General features: G+C 53.4%; 1 protein-coding gene across 1 annotated transcript; it reads right to left on the bottom strand.

The window, feature by feature from the left end:
- Positions 1–1,281: 1,281 nt before the first annotated feature.
- F2 (coagulation factor II, thrombin) lies at positions 1,282–13,342 on the bottom strand. Its single transcript, XM_004619072.2, has 14 exons — positions 13,260–13,342; positions 12,785–12,948; positions 12,419–12,443; positions 12,159–12,209; positions 10,630–10,735; positions 10,412–10,548; positions 9,069–9,383; positions 8,717–8,848; positions 8,518–8,644; positions 7,202–7,369; positions 6,529–6,702; positions 5,883–6,064; positions 1,643–1,713; positions 1,282–1,535 (listed from the first exon to the last, which is right to left on the bottom strand). Exons 1-14 carry the CDS (start codon positions 13,336–13,338, stop codon positions 1,395–1,397), a joined length of 1,872 nt encoding a protein of 623 aa, XP_004619129.1. The 5' UTR covers positions 13,339–13,342; the 3' UTR covers positions 1,282–1,394.
- Between the last annotated feature and the right edge of the window lie 9,215 nt (positions 13,343–22,557).

The raw sequence follows: 22,557 nt of genomic DNA, 5'->3' as shown, positions 1-22,557 counted from the left end.
TTTGGATTCATTGGCCCAAGTTGAGGTGAGCCAGTCCAGTGAGCCGAGGAACGACCTTACCCGCCCTGACCTACGCGTGATAGATTTCCTTTTTTGGAGGTGGGGGAGGAGGAGGCTGCCAAGCATGCTTGGGGAACCTGAAGCCGCCCTGAGGAATATTCACCTAACCAGCCAGATGGTGCAGTGCTCACATCCAGCAGTGCAGTGCTCCAGGGCTACACCCAGTGTTGTTCAGAGGCCACATGGCACAGGAGATAAAGATGGGAACCTTGTGAATGCCAGGCCTGCACCTCTGACCACTGACCTATCTCTCTGACCTCAGGAGGTTATTTCTTTTGCTTGCTTTTTTTAGTCAGGTTTTGGGGCCACACCTGGCAGTACAGAGCTGACTCCTAGCTCTTGGCAGTCCTCAGAGGACCATCTAAGGGGCCAGGGATTGAGTCCAGGCTAGCCGCATGCTAGGCAAGCATCCTACCTGCCATACTAGCAGGTAGGCTTGGGCCCATTTTTGCTTGTTTTGGTTTTGGGTTTTGGATTACACCAGGTGGTACCGGGGACCATGCAGTGCTGGGAGTCAAAGGCGTCCAGCATATACTCACTGTCTTTGACCTGGCTCCCTGGTGAGTTCATTGTTGTGATTTGGGTGGGGTGAGGATAGTTTGAAGGCAGTTTCATTGGTGCTCTGAAGCTAGCCGTAGCTCAGTGCTTAAGGGTTGATGCCACTCAGAGGACCATCTGGTGTTGAGCGTCAACCCAGGCCTCTCACATGCAATGCTCTGCTCCAACCCCTTGAACCATCTTCTCCACCCTCTTAAATCATCTGTGTTTTCGGGGCTGGAGCAATAGCACAGCGGGCACAGTACGGTGTTTGCCTTGCACATGGCCGACCCGGGTTCGAGTCCCAGCATCCCATATGGTCTCCCAAACACCACCAGGAGTAATTCCTGAGTGCAGAGCCAGGAGTAACTCCTGTGCCATGCCAGGTGTGACCCAAAAACAAACAAACAAAATCATTTGTGTTGGTTTTTGGTGGAATTTTTGTTGACTTGTTTTTTGTTGTTTTGTTTGTTTTATGGTTCTGGGAACCACACTTGTTGCTACTAGTGTTTACTCACAGTTCAGTGCTTACAGGTCACTTCTGGTGGGGATCAAAAACCGAGCCTCCCGTATGCAAAGTCTGCATTCAGCCCACTGACTATTTCTCTGGCCCCTAGTCCGTTTCTAACCAACAGAAGCACTGGGTTTTTTGGAACTCCCGTGAACAGCATGTGGAGAGGCTCATTGATAGTGTTCCTTTTATTTCCTTTCATAGTTTTAGAACCACAACAAAAATAATTCTTTGACTTGGTTGGTTTCTTGTGGTTCTGGAGTCAGGGATTAGCATGGAGTGGCCCCTAACCGTACCGATCAATAACCTTCTGCATCCACTTCTTCAGGCGGAACACATGTGTGTAGAAGCCGTATTTTCCGTCCCTGTCACAGCCTTCACCCCACGAAACAATGCCCATTTGGTACCAGCGATTATTATAGGGACTCTGCGGAAGAAATAATAGGATTTCCAATAGTCCCAGGTTGTGCCAACACTGTCCTATCAGGTTACTATCCCTCACCACCCTTTGCACCCCCCAGAAGATCTGCTTACCTTCATGACAAAGGGGCCCCCACTGTCACCTTCACAAGAATCCCCTCTCATTCCTTCATGTGGCTTATAGCCTGGCGAGAGAACAGAGAGAACAACTGTACTCAGGACCAGTCCCAAAGCCCTCCCAGGAGACATAGCTGGAGGCTGGCCACACATAACCTCCCGTCGGCCTGGATTCTTCCCATCTCTTCAGCTGCTCTTCCCATCCTTGAGCATTTCTGTCATCTGTCTTCAACCTAATACCCCAACTCCAGCAACTTGTCTCCCTAACCAGATCATGTATAACCTTGCCCTGAATTATACATTTCCCTAATCCAGCTTCATTCATTTTCTACCCTGCAGACCAAACAACTTTGGAAAAAATCTGTTCGAGATGCCTGAAGATAATGACAATTACTTTTTTTTTTCTTTTTGGGTCACACCCAGCAATGCTCCAGGGTTACTCCTGGCTTTGTACTTAGGAATTACTCCTGGCGGTGCTCAGGGGACCATATGGGATGCTGGGAATCGAACCTGGGTCGGCCGTGTGCAAGACAAACACCCTACCTGCTGTGCTATTGCTCCAGCCCCAATGACAATTACTTTTATCAGATATACCATACAGTGAAGAACAACTACACGATTATGCACAATAAAATAAAAATAAGACACACACATATACAAACACCTTCATAACTAAGGAATCCTAAACTTGAAGTTCATTACATTGTTCATCGAACATTAAAATGTAAGAGATGAGGATGCTGGAGCAATAGCACAGCGGTAGGGCGTTTGCCTTGCATGTGGCAGATCTGGGTTCGATTCCTCCGCCCCTCACGGAGAGCCTGGCAAGCTACCAAGAGTATCTCACCTGCACGGCAGAGCCTGGCAAGCTACCCGTGGCATATTCGATATGCCAAAAACACTAACAGAAAGTCTCAAGATGGAGACGTTACTGGTGCCCGCTTGAGCAAATCGATGAGCAACGGAATGACAGTGACAATTACAGTGACAAGAGATGAGGATGGAAAATAAAAGATGCAGGTGCAATTGAATTAGGAACCTTGGAAATCACCCTACATATACGAAATGAATAGATGAAAACAAGAGCTCATACAAATGCACTAAAGAAAAACACCTCAACCATGAAAAAGTCACCAAAACACACCCATGAAACAAGAAAACTAAATGAAATATCCTTGAGCAGGGGCCAGAGCATAGGGTGTTTGCCTTACACATGTCCATACTGAGTTTAATCCCCAGGACCCCATCTGGGCACCACTGACCCCACCCTCCCAAAAAACACAAGTATCCCTGATCAAATTTGGGGTATATGTAAATGACCTTGGATGTACTACGTACCCCCAAGTGTAGCCCTGGGGGACTCCAGCACCATAGGGCCTGAGCATTGACCCACCCACCCAGTGGGCACTTGGGAAGCTGGCCCGAAAAGTGAATGATGGGTCAGGATATAGCAAGGGGAGAGCACACGTGACCCAGTACCACCCCCATCACCCCACAGGGTCCCTCAAGGGCCAGAAGTGACCCCTGAGAATAGAGCCAGGAATAAGTACTGAGCTCCCCTGGGTATGACTCCAAACCCAAAGAATAACACTCAGTTTCCCAGAGCAGAGTGTAGGTTTTGCACCCGGAGGCCTGGGCTCGGTCCCGAGGAGCACAATCCCTGACCACCAGCCTGAGTTGTATCTGGGCACACTAGTGTGTGGCCTCAAACAAAACAATTCACTAAACTGCCCACTGAGAAAGTTATCACAAGAATGGAAAATGGCCAGAGAGTCCAGCATGTAAGATGCTTGCCTTGTACGTGTCCAACCCAGATTCAATCCCTGGCACCCCATATCATCCCGTGAGCCTGCCAAGAAGTGATCCCTGAGCGCAGAGCCTGGAATAAGCCCTGCCAGGTGTGGCCCAAAAACAAAGCAATAAAGTTTTAAAAAGAATGTAAAACACGCCGTTAACGTTTTTCTGGGGCGACTCCCAAGCCTTGCAAGAGAGTCCTTTCCCCTGTACTTGGGGGCTGCTCCCAGAGGTGCTCAGGGGACCAGGGAGTGCCTGGCATTGAACTTGGGCATCCTGTATGCAAACCATGCTCTCAGTCCTTTGTTATTTCTCTGGACCCCGACTCCCATCTTTTAATTTTTTGATCTTAGAAACACAGTGTATCAGCCCCACCCCATCGGAGAGCCAATACCATTTCCTAGGCAGAGCCACTGTTCTTCCCTTACTATGTTTCTTTATTCTCCACATGAGAGAAATCATCTGGTATTTGTTCTTCCTCTGACTCACTTCGCTCAGCCTGATGCCCTCCAGTTCCTTCCTGGCGAACTCTTAGATTTCTTCTTTGCTATAGCTATTGTGTATATTTTTCATTGTGTATATATATATATATTTTTTTTTTGGTTCTCTACAGTACTGGAGATATATAACCCAGGTCTCAGGCATGCAAACTCTGCATTATCACTAAGCCAAATACTTGACCCTAAGGGAAAAAAAATTAAAAGTTAGCCAGGGAGCTAACTCAGAGACTGAAGTACATGCCTGGCATGCTTGAGGTTCAATTCTTTTTGCTCATTTGTTTTGGGGCCACACCTGGTAGTACTCAGGCCTTACGCTCAGGGATCACTCCTAGCAGGGCTCTAGGGACCGTATTGGGTACTGGGGACTGAGCCCAGGTTGGTGGTATACAAGGCAAGTGCCTTACTTGCTGTGCTGTCTCTCGAGACCCTGGGGCCCAGCTTTGTGTCCTGAGTGCCACTGAAGTGCCTTGAGGCACTGAGCACAGCTGGGCATTTTCCTCCCAGCAAATAAATGCAGAAACTGGGGCTGGAGTGATAGCATAGCCGGTAGGGCATTTGCCTTGCACACGGCCGACCTGGGTTCAAATCCCAGCATCCCATATGGTCCCCTGAGCACCACCAGGAGTAATTCCTGAGTGCAGAGCCAGGAGTAACCCCTGTGCATCGCCAGGTGTGACCCAAAAACCAAAAAAAGAAAAAAAAAAAAGCAGAAACTAATAAAATACAGAACTGAAAAACAATAGGCTAATTCCTAAGCCAAATTGTATCTTTTCGGTTGTTTCATTTTTTTTTTTTTTTGCAACCTTCACTAATTTGCTCAAGAAAACTAAGGCAGAGGCTGAAGCAATAGCACAGTGGGGAGGGCATTTGCTTTCACGCGGTGGACCCGGGTTCCAGCATCCCATATGGTCCCCTGAGCACCACCAGGAGTAATTCCTAAGTGCAGAGCCAGGAGTAACCCCTGTGCATTGCCGGGTGTGACCCAAAAAGCAGACAGAAAAGAAAGAAAGAAAGAAAGAAAGAAAGAAAGAAAGAAAGAAAGAAAGAAAGAAAGAAAGAAAGAAAGAAAGAAAGAAAGAAAGAAAGAAAGAAAGAAAGAAAGAAAGAAAGAAAGAAAGAAAGAAAGAAAGAAAGAAAGAAAGAAAGAAAGAAAGAAAGAAAGAAAGAAAGAAAGAAAGAAAGAAAGAAAGAAAGAAAGAAAGAAAGAGAAAGAAAGAAAGAAAGAAACAGTCCAGAAAGATATATGCCTTATTTTTCTTTTTCTGGCTTCTCTCTCCACCCGGCCCCGCCCTTCAGCAGTTTCATCTCAGAAACCCTCCAGCCTGGGAGAAGCACCTCCAGGGCCTGCCTGCTTCCTCCCCGCTGCCCCGCCCGGGCCCAGGCCAGTGCACACGCCCTTCCTGGCAGGGCCTCTGCACCTGTCGCCTGCTACCCCTTCTCCGTTTCCGCCTGGCCCTCCGCAGAGGCCTGGCACGCATATTCCTTCCTCTCCAAGCTCCGGCCCAGCGGGGCTCCGTTTCATGTTCAGACTCGCTGGTCTTCGAGGGTGGGGCCACACAGGATTGTGCTCCTGGCTCTGTGCTCGGGGATCACTGCTGGTAGGACTCAAGGGACCTAGGACTCTGTCCAGACACTCCCTTCCTCCAGGGGCACCTGGGGGTGTCCCTCGAACACTACCAGTTACAGGATTGGCACCCCGTAGATTTTTCTGGGTGAATGAATACTGAACAAACGAACGAGTGAACAAATGGCTTTTCCCCCACCCCGGCCTCTCTGGCTGGCCATTATCCCCTGCCATCCAAACAGGAACCATCCGGCCCCCATTTGCACCTTCCCGGGTCCCGCTGCTCTACCCCGAGACAGATGGCTTGTAATGGGAGAGCCTGTGCACTGAGCACGCCCCCTGGCCCCCTGCTCTGCGCCCCCTGCGCCCCAAGACTTGCCAGCACAGAACATGTTGTCGGTGACCCGGATCCGAGTGGAGTCCTTGCAGGTCTGCCGGTCCACGATGGGCAGGTTGACCACCTGCAGGGCGCTGGGCAGCAACCCCTCGGAGTTGGAGGTCCAGGTCTCCCTCAGGTTGCCCCAGCCGGTCACCCGCCCTTTGTAGCCAGCCTGGAGCAGTCTTTGGGGAAGGGAGAGAGAACAGCGGGAATCTGAGCCTCCAGATCCTTCCTCAGAGACCTGCGCCTAAGTCAGGGTGTGGGGCTGGGGGTCCGCTCCAAAGACTGAGCATGCAGGAGGCAGGGGCTCTAGCCACGCCCCCAATCGCCCCCCCAGCACCATCAGGCCTGGCCCAACCCCTCCTTCCAAAATAAACACAGACAGTGGGGGGCTGGAACCGTAGCACAGCGGGTAGGGCATTTGCCTTGCACACGGCCAACCCGGGTTCATTCCCCAGCATCCCCTATGGTCCCCCGAGCACCGCCAGGAGTAATTCCTGAGTGCAGAGCCAGGAGTAACCCCTGCGCATCGTCCAGTGTGGCCCAAAGGGAAAAAAAAACAAAAACAAAAACAAATACAGAAAGGACTGTAGGTTTCCTGCTCGGACCGGGGCCTCAGAGTGGGAAGGGGCGGGGGCCCGCTCACCGGTTGGCCGTCTGCTTGTCTGGCAGGCACACGGGGATGATGTAGTCACTGAAGGTGATGGGCTTCCTGAGCTTCAGCAGCGCAATGTCGCGGTCCAGGGTCTCCCGCCAGGTGTACCGGGGGTGGATGATGATCCTTTCCACCATGGAGATCTTCTCGATGTTCCGCTCGTACCTGCGCACAGCCCGGTGAGGAACAGGATCACTGGCCCAGGCTCCCCGGGAAGGAGCTACCCGCTCCTACTTGGCAGCCCCCTGGCAGCCCCTCCCAGCAACTCTGAGTTGGCCCGGGGTACGGGAACCCAATCCCCTGGACAGAGCAGGAGAAAAGCCAAGTGGGTGACCAGGATTACCTTCTCTGCCCCCCACCCAGCCCCATGGCCAGATGAGTTTTCTCACAGCAGCTGCTGTGCTTTGTGTCTGGGAGACAGAGACAGAGAGACAAAGAGAGGAGAGACAGAGAACAGGAGGGGACTCCAGAGCTGCCAAGAGAGCCCTCAGGGCATGCAGGAGACCAGGGGGTTAAACCCTTGACCGGAGGCTTGTGAGGTTGCAGCTGCTGAGGTTCCTGCTATGAGAGCAGCCGCCACCTAGCCCGGTGCCCTGCGACCCCTCCCAGGCTCTCTGGGGGCCTCAGAGCCCTGCAGCCCCGGCACCCTGGGTCTGTTTCGTACTTGGTGCGTGAGTGCTTGCCAATGCGCACCAGCAGGTCACTGGCGGTGAAGTTCTTGTCCCAAGGGGGGTATAGCAGGCAGTGGGCAGCTGTGAGGACCCATCGGTCACTGAGGAGGCTGGCCCCACACAGCAGCTCCTGGGGACTCTTCCGGAACAGCATCACCTGCCTGGGGGTACCAGGGAAGGGTTAGGAGCTGGCGGGGGGCGGGAGGGGGGCAGTCCCCTAGCTCCGCAAGCACCAGAAGTGGGAAAGCTCTGGGGCTGGAGTGATAGCACAGTGGGTAGGGCGTTTGCCTTGCACGCGGCCGACCCGGGTTCGATTCCCAGCATCCCATATGGTCCCCTGAGCACCGCCAGGGGTAATTCCTGAGTGCAGAGCCAGGAGTAACCCCTGAGCATCGCCAGGTGTGACTCAAAAAGAAAAAAAAAAGTGGGAAAACTCAGATTTAAGAAGGAATAAGGGGGTGGAGAAAAGGAATCAGGGAAAATTAAAAAATAAAGGAATCACAGGATTACAGGGCTGGAGCGATAGCACAACGGGTAGGGCATTTGCCTTGCATGCAGCCAACCCAGGTTCGATTCCCAGCATCCCATATGGTCCCCTGAGCACGGCCAGGGGTAATTCCTGAGTGCAGAGCCAGGAGTGACCCCTGTGCACTGCCAGGTGTGACCCAAAAAGAAAAAAAAATAGTACAGAGTACAATGGATGGAACGTTTGTTTTGAACGCGGACAACCCAGAGTTTGATCTCCGGCACTCCATAGGGTCCCCAGAGCCCACCAGGAGTGATCCCTGAGCACAAAACCAGGAGTAATCTCTGAGCACCATTGGATGTGGTCCAAAAGCTGGGGGGGGGGGGGCAGAAAATTTCAGAAATATTTGTCCTGGGGCCAGAGAGATAGTACAGCGGATAGGATGTTTGTCTTGCACACAGCTGACCTGGGTTCAATCCCCGCCATCCCATACGATCCCCCAAACACCGCTAGGAGAAATTCCTGAGTGCATGAGCCAGGAGTAGCCCCTGAGCATCGCTGGGTGTGGCCAAAAAAGCAAAAAGAAAAAGAGAGAAATATTTGTCCTCTGAGCCTAGCCCCCAACTTGACCCGAGTCCCTGGGGTACTAGAGTACCCCTGTCCCCCCAAGAATCTTCTTCCTGTTTCCTACACTTAAAAGCCAGAGCTCACAGAGGCCAGCACGGGTCTGAGGAGCCAAGTGCCGGGGTTGAGTCCTTGGAAAAGCTGAACAGTGAGGAGGGAGGTCGTGGCGGGAGGTGGCCCGGGGCCCTGAGGGTGGGGGCGGGGAGGGCTCACACGCACCAGGGCGCCAGGCCGACCTCGGCTTCCTGACCCCCCACGATGCGCCCTTGGATGTAAGACTCCAGGAGCTCCTGCTCCGACTCGTCCTCCAGCTGCCTCTTCTCAAACAGAGGCCGCAGCCCGCAGTCTGCCGAACGAGGGGAGCGGTCAGGGGCGGGCCTGGCCCCCACCCCGCCCCCACCCCGGCGCCCCGCGTCACCTGTCTCCCCATGGCCGAACGTCTTCTCATCGAAGAACGGCTGAAAATCATCGGACACCGTGCGCCCCTCGATGGCTGTTTCCAGGTCCGAGTCCAGCATGTCGCCCCCCTCCTCCTCCTCCAGGGGCTCCTCTGCGGAGACCCAGGCACAGGCTCGGCGCGGGGCTGGGCCCCGCCTCACCCATCTCTCAGGCCTCCCCAGGTCCCCGGCTGGCCCGGGAGACCAGGCCTCGTGCCAGTGCCTCGATTTACTTTGGCTGGAAAATAGGGACACTTCTGGAAGGCTGGAACGGGCCTGCTGTCCTCGCGTGCTCAGGGCCCCGGCCTCACACCCCCTCCAGGTCCTCCTCACCACAGTAGTTGAGGTCACAGTACTCGAAGTCACCCGGGCCCCTGGCCACGTAGCACCACGCGCCCTCCTGGTCCCCGTCAGGGTTGCGGCAGAAGTTCTCCAGCAGCGGCACCTCGGGCCGGAAGTCCTTGTCCTTGCTCAGGGTCTGGGCCTGGCCGCTGGCCCAGGGCAGGCAGGGGCTCCCGCTCATCGTCACCGCCAGGCGGCCCTGGTAGAAGCGGCCGCGCTCCGGCACACACGTGGAGGGGGAGGACGAACTACTGGTGCGGAGGACTGGTTTCTGAGGGGCCTCCGTCTGCGGGACCCCCTTCTGGCCTGGTGTGGAGGAGACAGAGGGGCAGAGTGTACAGGGGGCCATGGGTCCCCGCCGCCGATGGCCTCTTGTTTCAGGGAACGACCCCGCTGGCCTTCAGTTTTGCTCTCTCACCAATGCGGCGACCAGGGGACCGGGGCCACCGCACAGCCAGCAGGGGCTCACTTTGCACATGGCAGACCACACAGGGTCCCCCCAACCAAGCTCCACGAGGAGGGACCCCTAAGCGCAGAGCCAGGGCCATTTGTCTGGCAGCGTTAGCATGGTGCCAGCTAAGTGCCACACACGAGGATCAGAGCGCAGGCTTCGTGCACAGGGGACTATGCGGGGCTAGTGCATGGGGGCGGGGGGCGCAGGCAGGGGGGCTGGAGAGTTGGGGGACAAGATGAGCAGAAAGAAAATCTGGGATGAGTCACAGCCTGCTTTTCCAGGAAGCGGAAATGGGGGGGTCGTCGGGAAGCAGAGATGGGGGATCATTAGGAAACAAAGCTGAGGGTCACCAGGAAGCAGAGATTGAAGATCACTAGGAAGCAGAGACAGAGGGTCGCCAGGAAGCAGAGATGGAGGGACACCAGGAAACAGAGATTGAAGACCACCAGGAAGCAGAGATGGAGGCTCACCAGGAAGCAGAGATGGAGGTCACCAGGAAGCAGAGATGGAAGGTCACCAGGAAGCAGAGATGGAAGGTCACCAGGAAGCAGAGATGGAAGGTCACCAGGAAGCAGAGATGGAGGCTCACCAGGAAGCAGAGATGGAGGCTCACCAGGAAGCAGAGATGGAGGTCACCAGGAAGCAGAGATGGAGGCCCACCAGGAAGCAGAGATGGAAGGTCACCAGGAAGCAGAGATGGAGGCCCACCAGGAAGCAGAGATGGAGGCTCACCAGGAAGCAGAGATGGAGGCTCACCAGGAAGCAGAGATGGAGGCTCACCAGGAAGCAGAGATGGAGGCTCACCAGGAAGCAGAGTGGGGAGGCAGCCAGAAGCCGGGGCCCTCTGGTTGGCGACTTCACTGTCCCCGGCCGCACTCACCACACACGGGCACGCTGCACTCCTCCCTCCGCACCGTGGGGTTCGTGGTGTAGCACCAGGGCCCGGTGGTGCTGCTGTCTGGGTTGCGGCAGAAATTCTCCTGCAGGTCGGCCCAGGGGTGGGTGGTGGCGTTGATTCTGGAACGGGAAACTGCTCAGCGGGTGGCCGTGCTCCCCCACTCCCCGGGTCTCAGGGCTCTGTTCTGGCCCATCACTCACTCAGGCTTATGCGGGTAACGGCTCCTCCAGAGCTGGCACTCGGTGCCCGAGCGGGTGATGCTCATGTTCCCTCGGTAGTTGGTCCCCAGTCCCTCAGCGCAGTTGCCTGCACAGAGCCCAGCACGCCTCTTACTCGTGGGATCCGGGCCCCTTCTCTGCCTGCTCCCCTGCTCCAGTTCATGCCCTCCTTTTCCTTTTTGCTTTTTGGCTACACCCAGCAGTGCTTGACTCAGGGGCTGGTATGCTGTGCTGGGGATCAGCCCAGGGCCAGCACCCTAGCGGTGGTACCGTCTGGCCTCAGCCCTCTGGGGCAGGGAATCGGAGCCGGGTGTCCCACATACAAAGCAGCTTGTTGAGCCATCGGCTCAGCCAGCCGTCCCCAACCCTAATCTGGGGTCTGCTCAGTGCCTCCCTGACGTCACTCTCAGGGGCTCCTCATGGCGGCTGGATGAAGAGAACCAAGTTCCTCCCTCTGGGCCCCTGTCCTATGTTCTTTTTGGATTTTTTTCCCTTTTTTGAGCGGGATTTTGGCACATCCAGTGGTGCTCAGGTTTACTCCTGACTCTGTGCTCATCCCTGGTGGCCTTGGGGGACCCTCTATGGTGTCGGAACCGAAACTGAGTAGGCCACATGCAAGGCAAGTGCCCTGCCTGCTGCCCTGTCTCTCCAGCCCATAGCTCCTCAGCTGTTTTAAATATTGTATCTGTCTGTTTTGGCTACACCTGACTGTGCTCCTGCTCCTAGCTCTGAGTTCAGGGATCATTCCTAGTGGGGGGCCATATGTGATGCGGGGGATTGAACCTGGGTTGGTTGCATGCAAGGCAAGTGACCTCCCAGCTGCACTGTCCCTCCGGCCACTTGCTCCTTAGTTTCTTAAAGCCACCAGCGCTTGATCTAGTGCATGGCCCAGAGAAGGGTCTTGTGAAGTAGCTGTGAGGCAGGTAAGGCCATGCATGTGTATCACTGGGGGTCCACAGTCAGCCTAGAGGTGCTCAGAGAGGGGATGGAGCAATAGCACAGCGGGAGGGTGTTTGCCTTGCACGTGGCCGACCCAGGTTCGATTCCCAGCATCCCATATGGTCCCCTGAGCACCGCCAGGGGTGATTCCTGAGTGCAGAGCCAGGAATAAACCCTGTGCATCGCCAGGTGTGACCCAAAAAGAAAAAAAAAAAATAGAGGTGCTCAGAGAGTGTGGCCCTGGACCAAGTCTCACGAAGGCCTGGGAAGAGGACAAGGTGATCAGGAAGTGGACCCAATGGAAGTGGAAGTTTCCCGCAGAACAGGCCATGGGGTCCCAGTTGGGCCCGGGGCAGACAGTGCAGGGCGCCAATGGGACCAGGGTGGAGTTTTACTGGGCGGGTGCGGATGAAGTCCCAGGGGAGAGAGAGCCCAAAAACCTGCTTTCTGCCCCACTTATTCTGCCCCAACATCAGTCCTCTTCCTGCCATGCTGGGATACACAGACACATGCCAGAGGCCAGCCCCCCCTACCCCCAGCCCCTGCTCCCCGCCCAGCCCCTCACGTCTCACCTTCCAGACATTCGCTGAGCCTATCCCGACTTGTCTTCACCGAGTCACAAACTGGAAAAAGACAGAGACCCTTAGGGACTGGTGTGGGGAACAGGATGGGCTCATGGGGGGAGGAGGACAGAGATGGACAGAGGGATGGATGGATGGACAGAGCAGAGAACGGGGAGAGGCTGGATGGACAGGAAGGTTCTCTGAGGTAGAACACTCTACCGGCGTCCCAGACCCTGCGCCCCAACCCTGCCCCCGTGTCCCGTACTCACGCGTGTACTTGGCCCAGAATGCATCCTGAAAGACAAGAGCCCGGCATGAGGTGGGGTGGCGGGGCGGGGGGGGGGGAACCCCGCTTTGCTCCATTCTTTAATACAAACTTCATCTTCTCCCATGCCCCCTCTGTGGGGGCCACGCCCCAAGGGGTGGAGCAGTTTCCTACTTCAGCGGCTGAGGAGAGCGGAGACCCCGGGCCGCCCCGCCAAGACGGAAAGGGATCCCAGGGTGGGGGGGTTGGGGGGGTCCACAGGGGAGGACAGACAAGTGGAAGCTGTGAGGCCACATGGGCCAGAAAGCCCCGCAGCGCCGAGTGCGGGGAACCACCCGGCCCCGCTGAGCCTGGCCCCGTGGACCCTCACCGTGGCCTGGACGGACTCGATGGCCTCGAAGGCCTCCTCGTAGTTGCACACCTCCTCCAGACACTCGCGCTCCAGGTTCCCCCGGCGCATCTCCTCCAGGAGGCCGCTGTTGGCCCTGCGCACCCGCGACAGCAGCGCCAGCGCCTGCTGGGGGGCCAGGAACACTGCAGGGGATGGGCACGGGCGTCTCGGCCTTCAGGGGGGCAGGAGCCAGGCCTGGCCTGGCCCGCTGGCCTCCGAAAGGGGAGCCCCGGGGGAGGGCAGCAGACCCCCCCCCCACAAGAGCTGCGGGAGCGTCCAGCCCAGCCCCTCTGTCCCCTGGTCGTCCGAGAGAAGCCGGGCGGGGGCCCCCCAGCACTGAGCACCCCAACCCTCGTTCACGGGCCTGCGGGCGGGCTCTGGGGTGTTGGAGACCCCAGTATCCGGGACCCCGTCACCCTCCGCCAGGCCGCCAGGGGTTCTGAGCCCCCCTTACCATGCTGGCAGTGGCCGAAGCTGAGCAGGGCGGCCAGGGCCACGCAGCCCGACAGCCACAACCGCCGGACGTGCGCCATGGTGTGTCGGCTCCTGGAATGAGGGCTCGTCCTGACCCCCGCGGTTAATGTTGAACCAACGTGAAGAAATCAAGGCAGCAGGGAGGTCAGCAGGTCAGGGCCCGCGGGCAAGTGGAGAGGGGCCATCCCCGCCATCCGGGAGACATGGTTGGGGGAAAGCAGGAAGGAAAAGGCCGCTGTGGCTAAGACTGTAAAGCTAGCTGGGCCCGTGGGGGGCACCTGGGGGCCCTATGCCCCAGCATGAGGTGGCCTCGGTTTCTGCATCTGGGCAATGGGAACTGTGTTCTCTTGTGAGGACTCGGGATGAGGAATGCAAAGTCAATGAAATAGGATGGTTATGGCTTTGGCTTTGTTTTGGGGTGCTCGGGAGTTGCTTCTGGGGGTGTGTAGAAGACCGCTGTTGGGGATCCAATTAGGCCTCCGGCTGGCAATGCACATACGCTTGCATTTGGCCCTAGACGCAAAGTATGTCCAGGGTGAGAGTGATCCAATAGACTGAGGGCAGCCTTTGGATGGGGAGGGTTCTGACTCGATCCCCGGCACTGCCTGGTCCCTCAAGCACCTGCAATAGGCCAGGAGTTGCCCCCAGGACTGCTGGGTATGGCCCCGGATCTCGAGACAAGAATCATCAGCTGTGTGGCCGTTCACCAGCTCGTGTGCTGCCCTCTCTCCTGTCGCAGGGCCTACTGCTGAATCTAGAGGGTGCCCGCCTGAACCTACAGATGCCCATGGCGGGGCCCTCCACCCAGATCTTGGCCTGGAGACCATCCCTCCCCCACTTCCTGTTTGTGGTGGACAAGGTCAATATTAGCCTTGGGTCCAATGAGAGCATAAGGACAAAGAGCAGGAACACAGGGGCACAGCCTGCTGCCTTCACGTCCAGGAAGCCGGGCCATTTGGAACCCAAAACTTGGTCATGTTCTGTCTAGGAAGATCAGAGAGGGGGGTAAGGCAGAGAACTGGGAACCAATACCCCCATGAACTCACTTATCCTAGGGTGGCACCATTCCTATATTTATCTTTACAAGTATCTATCTATCTATCTATCTATCTATCTATCTATCTATCTATCTATCCCTGTGTATATATACTATTTTTCTTTTTATTGAGGCAATGAGATTTGTAGCAGTTAGTACTGCACCCCAATCAGCAGTACCCCAATATTCCACCCCCACTGTATCTAGACCTTACCTTTTTTTTTTGGGAGGGCCACACTTGGGTGTGCTCAGGACTTACTCCTGAGTCTGCTCAGGGATCACTTCTGGTAGGACTCAGGGGAGCATTTGGGGTGTCAGGGATCAACCTGGGTCAGTCAAGTGCAAGGCAAGCACCCTGCCATTATACTATTGCTCTGGTCACCCCCCATCCCAGACACCTCATCTGCCCACCCTACCCCCACCCCTGCTTGGCAGACTCAGCTCTATTGACAGAAGCACAGGGTTTGTCTGAATTCAGCATTTCTCAGCTGTGTGACCCACCGCCCCCCACAATTTAAAAAATCCTTTTCTCATTACACGAGTGCAGCACTTTTTCATGATCCTCTCATAACCTGCAGGATGGGCAGCGGGATTTGTTCTGTTTGGGCTGCGATACAGAACACCCGAGTGCAAGTCTCGGGGGCAGACGAGCACAGGGCTCACTTGTTACAGCCACGGGGATGGACTGGCAGGAGCGCTTTGCTTTTGGCGCTGGCAGTGACTTGCAGCCCCTGTGCCAGCTGGCGCATGCTCCATCCCGGTGCTCGCTGCCTCCGTGACTCTGGGTGCTCCATCCGCTTCAACTGACCTCCCTGGGGCTTTCATTGGCATTCCCAGTTGACAAATTAGGTTACACCTTTTCCATCAGTTAAATATTGAGTAAGGGATGGCAGGGGCGGCGCTAAGAGGTGCTCTTCATCCTTTCTGCCCTGTGGCAGCGGATTCTCCTTTTTTCTTAGGTTTTTGGGGTACACTGGGTGGCAGGGGGGAAAGCAAGCACCTTAGTCCCCTCTTCTCGCTGGCCCCCTTTCCTTTTCCCGAGAACAGCTTAGGCCAGAGCTGAGTCAACCTGGTGAAGGGGATAGGACCCTGCTGCCAGGGAGTACCAGCCCTGCTGACATTGCCCCTCCTCTGACAAGCTCAGCCCTCTGGGGACATGCACGCGTGATGAGAGGGCACCAACAGAGGGGGGATCTGGCTGAGGCTGGGGCCTAGGGCAGCCCCTGAGAACCTTGCCAGGGGCAGCTGCTGAGCACAGTTGGGTGTGGTCCCAAGTAAACACACACAGCCCTTGAGGTACAGCCTCTGGTCTGACTGCTCCCTTATTCCCTGGCTGGCAGAACTGGTCTCAACAGGCATGAGATTGCTGAAGGAGAAGGGTGGGTCTTCACCTTCGCTGTCTGTAAACTTAGAATTGCCAATGCAACCTCAAAATCTGGCTGTTGGGCCTAAGATCACCCTGTACCTTTCCTCTCTGTGGGTGGAGATAGGGGGGAGCAGTCAGGGGGACTCAGGGATCAGGTGTGTCAAGCCTCTACTGTTCTCTGGCTCCTGAGTTGCAACCCTTGGGACCAGGGAGAACAGCAGGCAGGGCACTTGCCTTTCATACAGCCATCTCAAGTTCAATTTCTGGCATTCAAGTTCAATTTCCTATTTAGTCATCAGGCACCACCAGGAGTGATCCCTGAGCACCGCTATGTGTGGCCCCCTCAGAAAAAGGGTTGTCAGGCTGTGGCCATGGCATGTCCAGTACAGAGAAGGGCATGCACAGGCAGAACTTGGATTGTGTCTTTTCCATGTTGCAACTTCAGTTCTTAATAGCACAAGGACAATGAGGCTTGCTTATAAGGGCTCCTGCTCTGACTTCCTCCTGGACCTAGCTGTCAGGGTGATGAACTGACATGCTCTATTACTAATCAGTGGCAAGTCTATTTTAGGGGAGACCTCTGAGGATGAGCACCTCAGTTTAAGAATAAGGGTACTGGCGCTGGAAAACCAGTATAGTGGCTAAAGTGCTTGCCTTGCAATCGGGTTGACCTTAAAGTTCGATCCCTGGCAACCCATATGGTCCCAAGTACTACCAGGCATGTTCCCTGAGTGCAGAACCAAGAGTTAGCCCTGAGCACTGCTGGTGTAGCACCCCAACAACAAAATAATATGGGTACTGATGTCTCATCATTTGCCCTTCGCTTGGCTGAAACAGTTGGATGAGGCCAGAGAGAGGTCAGGAGTTACGGCCTTGCCAGCAATTTGAAGGTGGCACTTCATATGATCCCCCAAGCGCAGCTAAGGGACACGCCTGAGCAAAGACAGGAATAGTTGACCTCCCTGGCTGGGCCTGGGAACGTGGCTCCGTGGTGGAGAGTTTGCACTGAAAGCATGGCCTGGGTTCAACACTGGTGCTGGCATTAGGACCCCTGCAGCCATAAGGATGACTTGGTGTACTGCAACCAAGTGTGTGACACACCACACACACACACACACGCACACACACACACAAATAAGGGGGGGCTCTTCTCAGACAAAATTCAATTATATTGGATTTGTAAAAAGTGTTATTTGTAAAAGGTGAATCTAAAGCAACTAAAATAAAGCTTTATTCAGTCTTAGTTTTCACAAGACAAATTAGGACTAAAGATGCTTTGTGGCCCACACTTTGATTTTTGGTTCATCATCAATAAGCACGGCATGAGTAAAAGTGCACCTGGGCAAAGGCACCCAGCAGCGACGAACTGTTGGGGACTGTTCAGGACCCTGAACAAAAGAGGGCCCCGCAACCTTTACTCTGGACAAACCAGAAAATTCCATTACGAGCATTTGCATAACCTGAGGTACAGGTGCCCTTGTGACAAAGGAAATAGCTAAACTCAAGAAGTAAAAGTAGCCCAGGACAATTAACCACGAGACCCCAGGGCCTGCAGAGTAGAATACCTTCCTTTACACTAAAAGCCTTGTACATTCCTCCTGACAGATGTTCCTGCCAGATAAACCCTTGTCTTCCCCTCCCCACTATTTCTCAACAGACTCTTAGAGAATATTGTAGCCATCCAAAGAACGCCCCGAACTTTTCCTTATTTGGTCTGAGAAGACACTTCCCTGATGATTGACAACTCAGGTATCAACCCCCTGCTAAGAAAGGTATAAAACCAGCATGGCTGGTAATAAAGACGCTCTTGATCAGCAAGTGTTGTCTTGAGCCCCTTTCTTCCTAACCTCACCAGTTTTATTTTCAGGTCGGGACCGCTCATAGAACCCACCCAATTAGGAGCGCTTTCCACTGTTGTCTCTCCGTGGGCTGGAGAGATCTCCGGGGAAACGCCAAACTGGCGCCCAGCGTGGTTTCGTGAGAAAGACCACCCGATCGGACGGCAGAGGCGATGAGTCCAGAGCCCTCTTGTAAGGCGTCAGGTAAGCCCCATAGGGTGACGCGGAGCTGGGTTAGTTTATTAAGGTACCTTTTCACCGCCGTCCCATTCACCCCTCTTAAAGATGGAGTCAGGTTTAGCCAGGAAGTTGAATTTATTAAAGGCATTCAGGAAGAATTGCGTGATAGATATATCGAGGTTAGGAAGAGGGATGTTTTAAAGTTCCTCCTTTTTGTTTACAAGATTTGTCCCTGGTTTGTTGTTACTTGTCCCACGATCAATTGTGTTTCTTGGGAGCGGGTAGGCTTCGAGCTCACTTCAGTTTTTGCTTCTAAAGGGTCGGAGGCTGACAAAAGATTTATGCTCCAATACTGGTCACTCTTCAAATCCATTATCACTAGTGCCCACAACAACCCTCGTTTGGCCCAGATTATTAGCACGGCCCAAGACCGTTTAGAGGTGGTCTCCAGGGACTGTTCCCATGCCGCCTCTCGCGCCCAATCCCTCTCGGACCTTCCTACTGTTGCTTCTGATCCCTCCCCTCCGAAACCCAAATCCCTGCCCCCGGACAAGGGCATGATGACTTTAGAAATCAACGGGAAGGAGCTTTCGGGTCTGATTGACGCTGGTGCAGATGTAACAATCAATGCCAAAAAAGACTGGCCAAAAGAGTGGCCCCTCACCCCCTCGCTGATTCACCTTCAGGGTACAGGCCAATCCCAAAACCCTAAGTTAAGTTTGTCCCCACTTGATTGGCGCACCAAGGAGGGCAAATCCGGGACTGTATGCCCTTATGTTCTGCCTGGGTTCCCTGCCAATCTCTGGGGCCAGGATATTCTCTCACAAATGGACCTTTTACTAATTGACACCAAGGGCCCCTTCCCATTGAAAAATTACAGGCTGCCAAGTTGTTGGTGCAGGAACAGCTCGGCACCCCACCCCCAAAGAACTCACCCCCTCTCCCTGGAACACACCAAAAGAAAAATGGCAGTTGGTGACTGCTACAGGATCTATGAGCAGTATATAAAACCATGGTCATTTTTTGGGGTGCTTCAACCTGGACTGCCGTCCCCAGCAGTCATTCCTTCAGAAATGTGTAAGACAGTACTCGATTTAAAAGACTGCTTTTTCTCAATTCCCTTGCATCCTGATGATCACCCCCGCTTTGCCTCTAGTTTGCTAGCTTCTAATTAGAAAGAGCCCAATGTACATTGGAGCAACCCCACTGTCAGGGGGATAAGACCAAAGGTAATGTGGACGCCCGTAGGGCAGGTTCAGGAATTTCAGTGTGAATGTGGTGAGTGGGGTGCGCACCCGTGTGAAAGAAGGACCGGTCCGAGCGAGTGCAGGAGTGTGCTTTGTGCGTATGCCTTTAGTGTGTGTGTATTTATCTCATTATCTTTCTCTTAGTTCTGCTTATTATTATCAGCAGAGAAGGCAGGAAAATGCAAGATCATGTGGTTAAGTGTTTAATAATATCAGGAATGAAAAGGTATATCACTAAGGTAGCCTATCCCCAAACCTGATAAGAAGATACTAGTTCCCTGCCTCACAACTAGTCTTGACCAAGAAAGAAAATGCTAGCATCTGACCACCTTAGGTTTCTACAATGTTGAAAAGGTTTTGCCGGCTTATATCAACAAAAGCGCTTTCTTGACCCATTTTTAACAGGCAGGAAACTGGCTGGTCAGGCAGAGAAATGGGGAGCACTGTTCCCAATCGGCCGGCAGGGCTTAACTTTGCCCTGGGGACTGCTCCTTCCTTTCTCAGTCTGTCAGTTTTCTCCCTGCCATTTCTGAAGGGTCAGATCGATAGATCAACTGCAGATGTGTGCACATGTACGTGTGGTGTTTTTAGTGAACTTATTGTCTGTCTGTCTGTCTGCCTGTCTGTCTCTCTATATGGAACACTTGAGTGCTGGAGCCAGAGTGAAAATCAGTAGTAAAAATTAGGCCTGTGGAAAGCAGGATCATCTCAAGAGATCAGAGTGATATGCAGTTCAGCAATTTAAAGGATCTATGTGATTTTGGAACCTGTTAGACCAGATTTAAACAAAGATTTCTTATCAGAATGTTGAGCCTAGAAAGAAAGCAAAATTCTCAATCTAAATTTCTTATTGGAAGAACATTAATAGTCATTAACAGTTGAAATTCTTTTGAATTCCAGTATCTGTACTATCTAGAAAAAGCTACAGAACTAGAGCCAGAAAACTAAAAGTGAAATAAGAATTCAGAGAGTGCAAGGTTTATCTTATAAGCCTCAGCCAATTTTAATGAGGAATTTAGCTGTTTTTCAAGCAACAGAGGTACAGAAACCCTCAAAATAAACAAAGTTTACTTGTGTTTCTATAAACATTTGATAGTCCAAATTTTTTTTCTATACTATTATCAAAGTTTGGTTAAAAAAAAAAATATATATATATATATATAAATACCCAAAGGGCTCTTTCTGTATTTGAAAGCATGTTTGTATTGTGGAATTGATAAAGTTAGAAAGCTCATGATTTCAACTAAGGTACAAGAACTGTTGAACTTAAGCCAAAGAAGGTCTACTCATGTTTCATAAAAATTGATGGTTTAAAGGTCTTATGCTGTTGTGTCTATGTACATATACATCTGCATTGGATTATTAGAATGTGAGCTGAAATAATTGTAGTAAAAACAGGTTCGAAGAGTAATGATTTAGTTAAAACATGAGTCTTTTAGAGTTCTAAAATTGGTTGCAAAACTTGTCCTACCAGTGTTTTATTTGATCTGAGATTTTTTGATAACAAAAATTTTTTTTAAGCTACTTAGCTCAGGGTTATAAGGAGTTAATCTCAGATGTCAGTTGAGAGTTTTTAAAGATTTCCCTGGATCTACCCATCCCCCTGCATTCCCAGCTCTGCCCCAGTCAGACTGGATATGCAGATCCTCCCTAACCCCAACAGTGAATTCTAATCACACTTTTGCCCAGCAGATAAGACTTGCTAATTCAGTTTCTTAACTCTTCCAAGAATCTGGTTCTTGCAACTTTGTAAATGAGAAAGGGCTTGAGAAACAATTGATTCTTATTTGCATTAGAACACACAAAAAAGAAATAGTGGAAAACCTCCTTGTAGGAGGAAAAGTCTATGCTTATATTTTAACAGATAACACCTACTTATGTACTCCTGGTCCTGCTATGGCTTCATCTGGAGTAAACTTCATCCTCCTGGTACTGACCCAGACTCCACAACCCACAAGGTCCTGCCAACCTGACTGCTGCGGTTCTCGACCCCGCTGACCCCGTCCAGGACACCGTGACGCCCGACTCCCCTGTCCACCATGACGGGGCTCATGCTTCCACCTCCCCTGCTCCCTTATCTCCCCTTTTCCCATCTCCTTCTGATTTTTAGCCCCCCCTTTTTTTTTGGGTGCCTCCTCTGTTTCCTACCAGATTTTTTATTTTTACTTGGCAAGTCCTTTATGAAGCGGGCGATGTTGTCAACTCCATCTCCACATTGTCTCCCACTACACCCTGGCCCGAGCTCTGGGTAGACATCTGCGCCCTCCCAACACCCAGCAGTTCCTGGTCTCTCCCTGATTACGCTGGCGGCCGCGCGCCCAATGACGTTCCTGGCCGTAGCGTTACTTCTGGCTGCTCCACACGCCGCCACCGCCAGGAAGTTCTCTCCGACCTCATCTATGTTTGCCTTGGCGGCCGCCATAGGCAACAACATGACCACTCTCTTGCCCACACTTGTGGCGATCGCCCCGATTTTTTTGTGCTGCCTGGGGCTGCGAGACCACGGGCGACACCTATTGGAAACCTTCCTCCTCCTGGGACTTTATCACGGTCCGACGAGCAAGCACCCCGCACACCCTCTATCTATTGCAACCGTGCGTGTAATTTCCTCACCATCCAATTCACTTCTGCTGGCAAACGGCATCCCTGGTCCAATACTTTGTCCTGGGGTCTTCGCCTATATCACCTCAACTATGATAAAGGCTTCACCTTCTCCCTTCGCCTTCTTAAAAATGCCCCCACCTCACGCCCTATTTCTTTGGGCCCCAATAACGCCCTTCACCATCATCGCCCCCCTGCCCCCCGTCCCTACCCACAGGCGCCTTCCGGGTCCCCGCCACCCACATCCTTCTTCCATCCTACTCTGCCTGCAGGTCCAGCACCCTCTTCTCAGCTCATCCTGGATATGGTCAACGCCTCTGCTGCCGCCATCACCGGCCCCGCCTATGACCAATGCTGGATCTGCTACTCCTCTCAACCGCCATTCTACGAAGGCATTGCTGTCCTCGGCTCTCCATTGAACGTCTCTGACGCCAACAAACTCCGCTGGGAAGTGGAGCCCACGCACCAGTTGACTCTGGGACAGGTGGTGGGATCCGGACTTTGCCTGTTGGGGCCCAATATGCTCCCCCCCTATGATTTAGAACCCGTTTGCCATTAGACTCTTGTTATATCCAATTCCTCCCTCCACGTTAATGCCACCCTCTATCCTTCCTACGTCTTGGCCCCCAATGCCACCTTCTTTGCCTGCTCCTCTGGCCTGACTCCTCACATTGTTACATCTGCCTTTCTGGCACATAGAGATTACTGCGTTTTGGTTCTGCTTTTGCCACGCCTCATGGTTTGCCCTGCCGATGCCCTGCTCTTCTCCTCTTCTTCCTCTCTCCTGCGCCACCGACGTGAGCCTGTTACTGCCATCACCATTGCCCTCCTCCTCGGCTTGGGTGCTACAGGTGCCGGTACTGGCATCTACTCCCTTGTCTCCTCTCAGGAAAACTTCCACCAACTGTCCCTTGCTGTGGAGGCTGATGTCCGAGAACTTAAATAGGGCCTTCAATACCTAACTGACACTGTTGGCTCTCTGGCTGAGGTCATGCAACAAAACAGAGGCG

This window comes from Sorex araneus, chromosome 6, assembly GCF_027595985.1.
Source record: "Sorex araneus isolate mSorAra2 chromosome 6, mSorAra2.pri, whole genome shotgun sequence".
Taxonomy (NCBI): domain Eukaryota; kingdom Metazoa; phylum Chordata; class Mammalia; order Eulipotyphla; family Soricidae; genus Sorex; species Sorex araneus.
The sequence above is the reverse complement of the archived record's forward strand: the minus strand, read 5'-3'. Positions and strand labels throughout refer to the sequence as shown.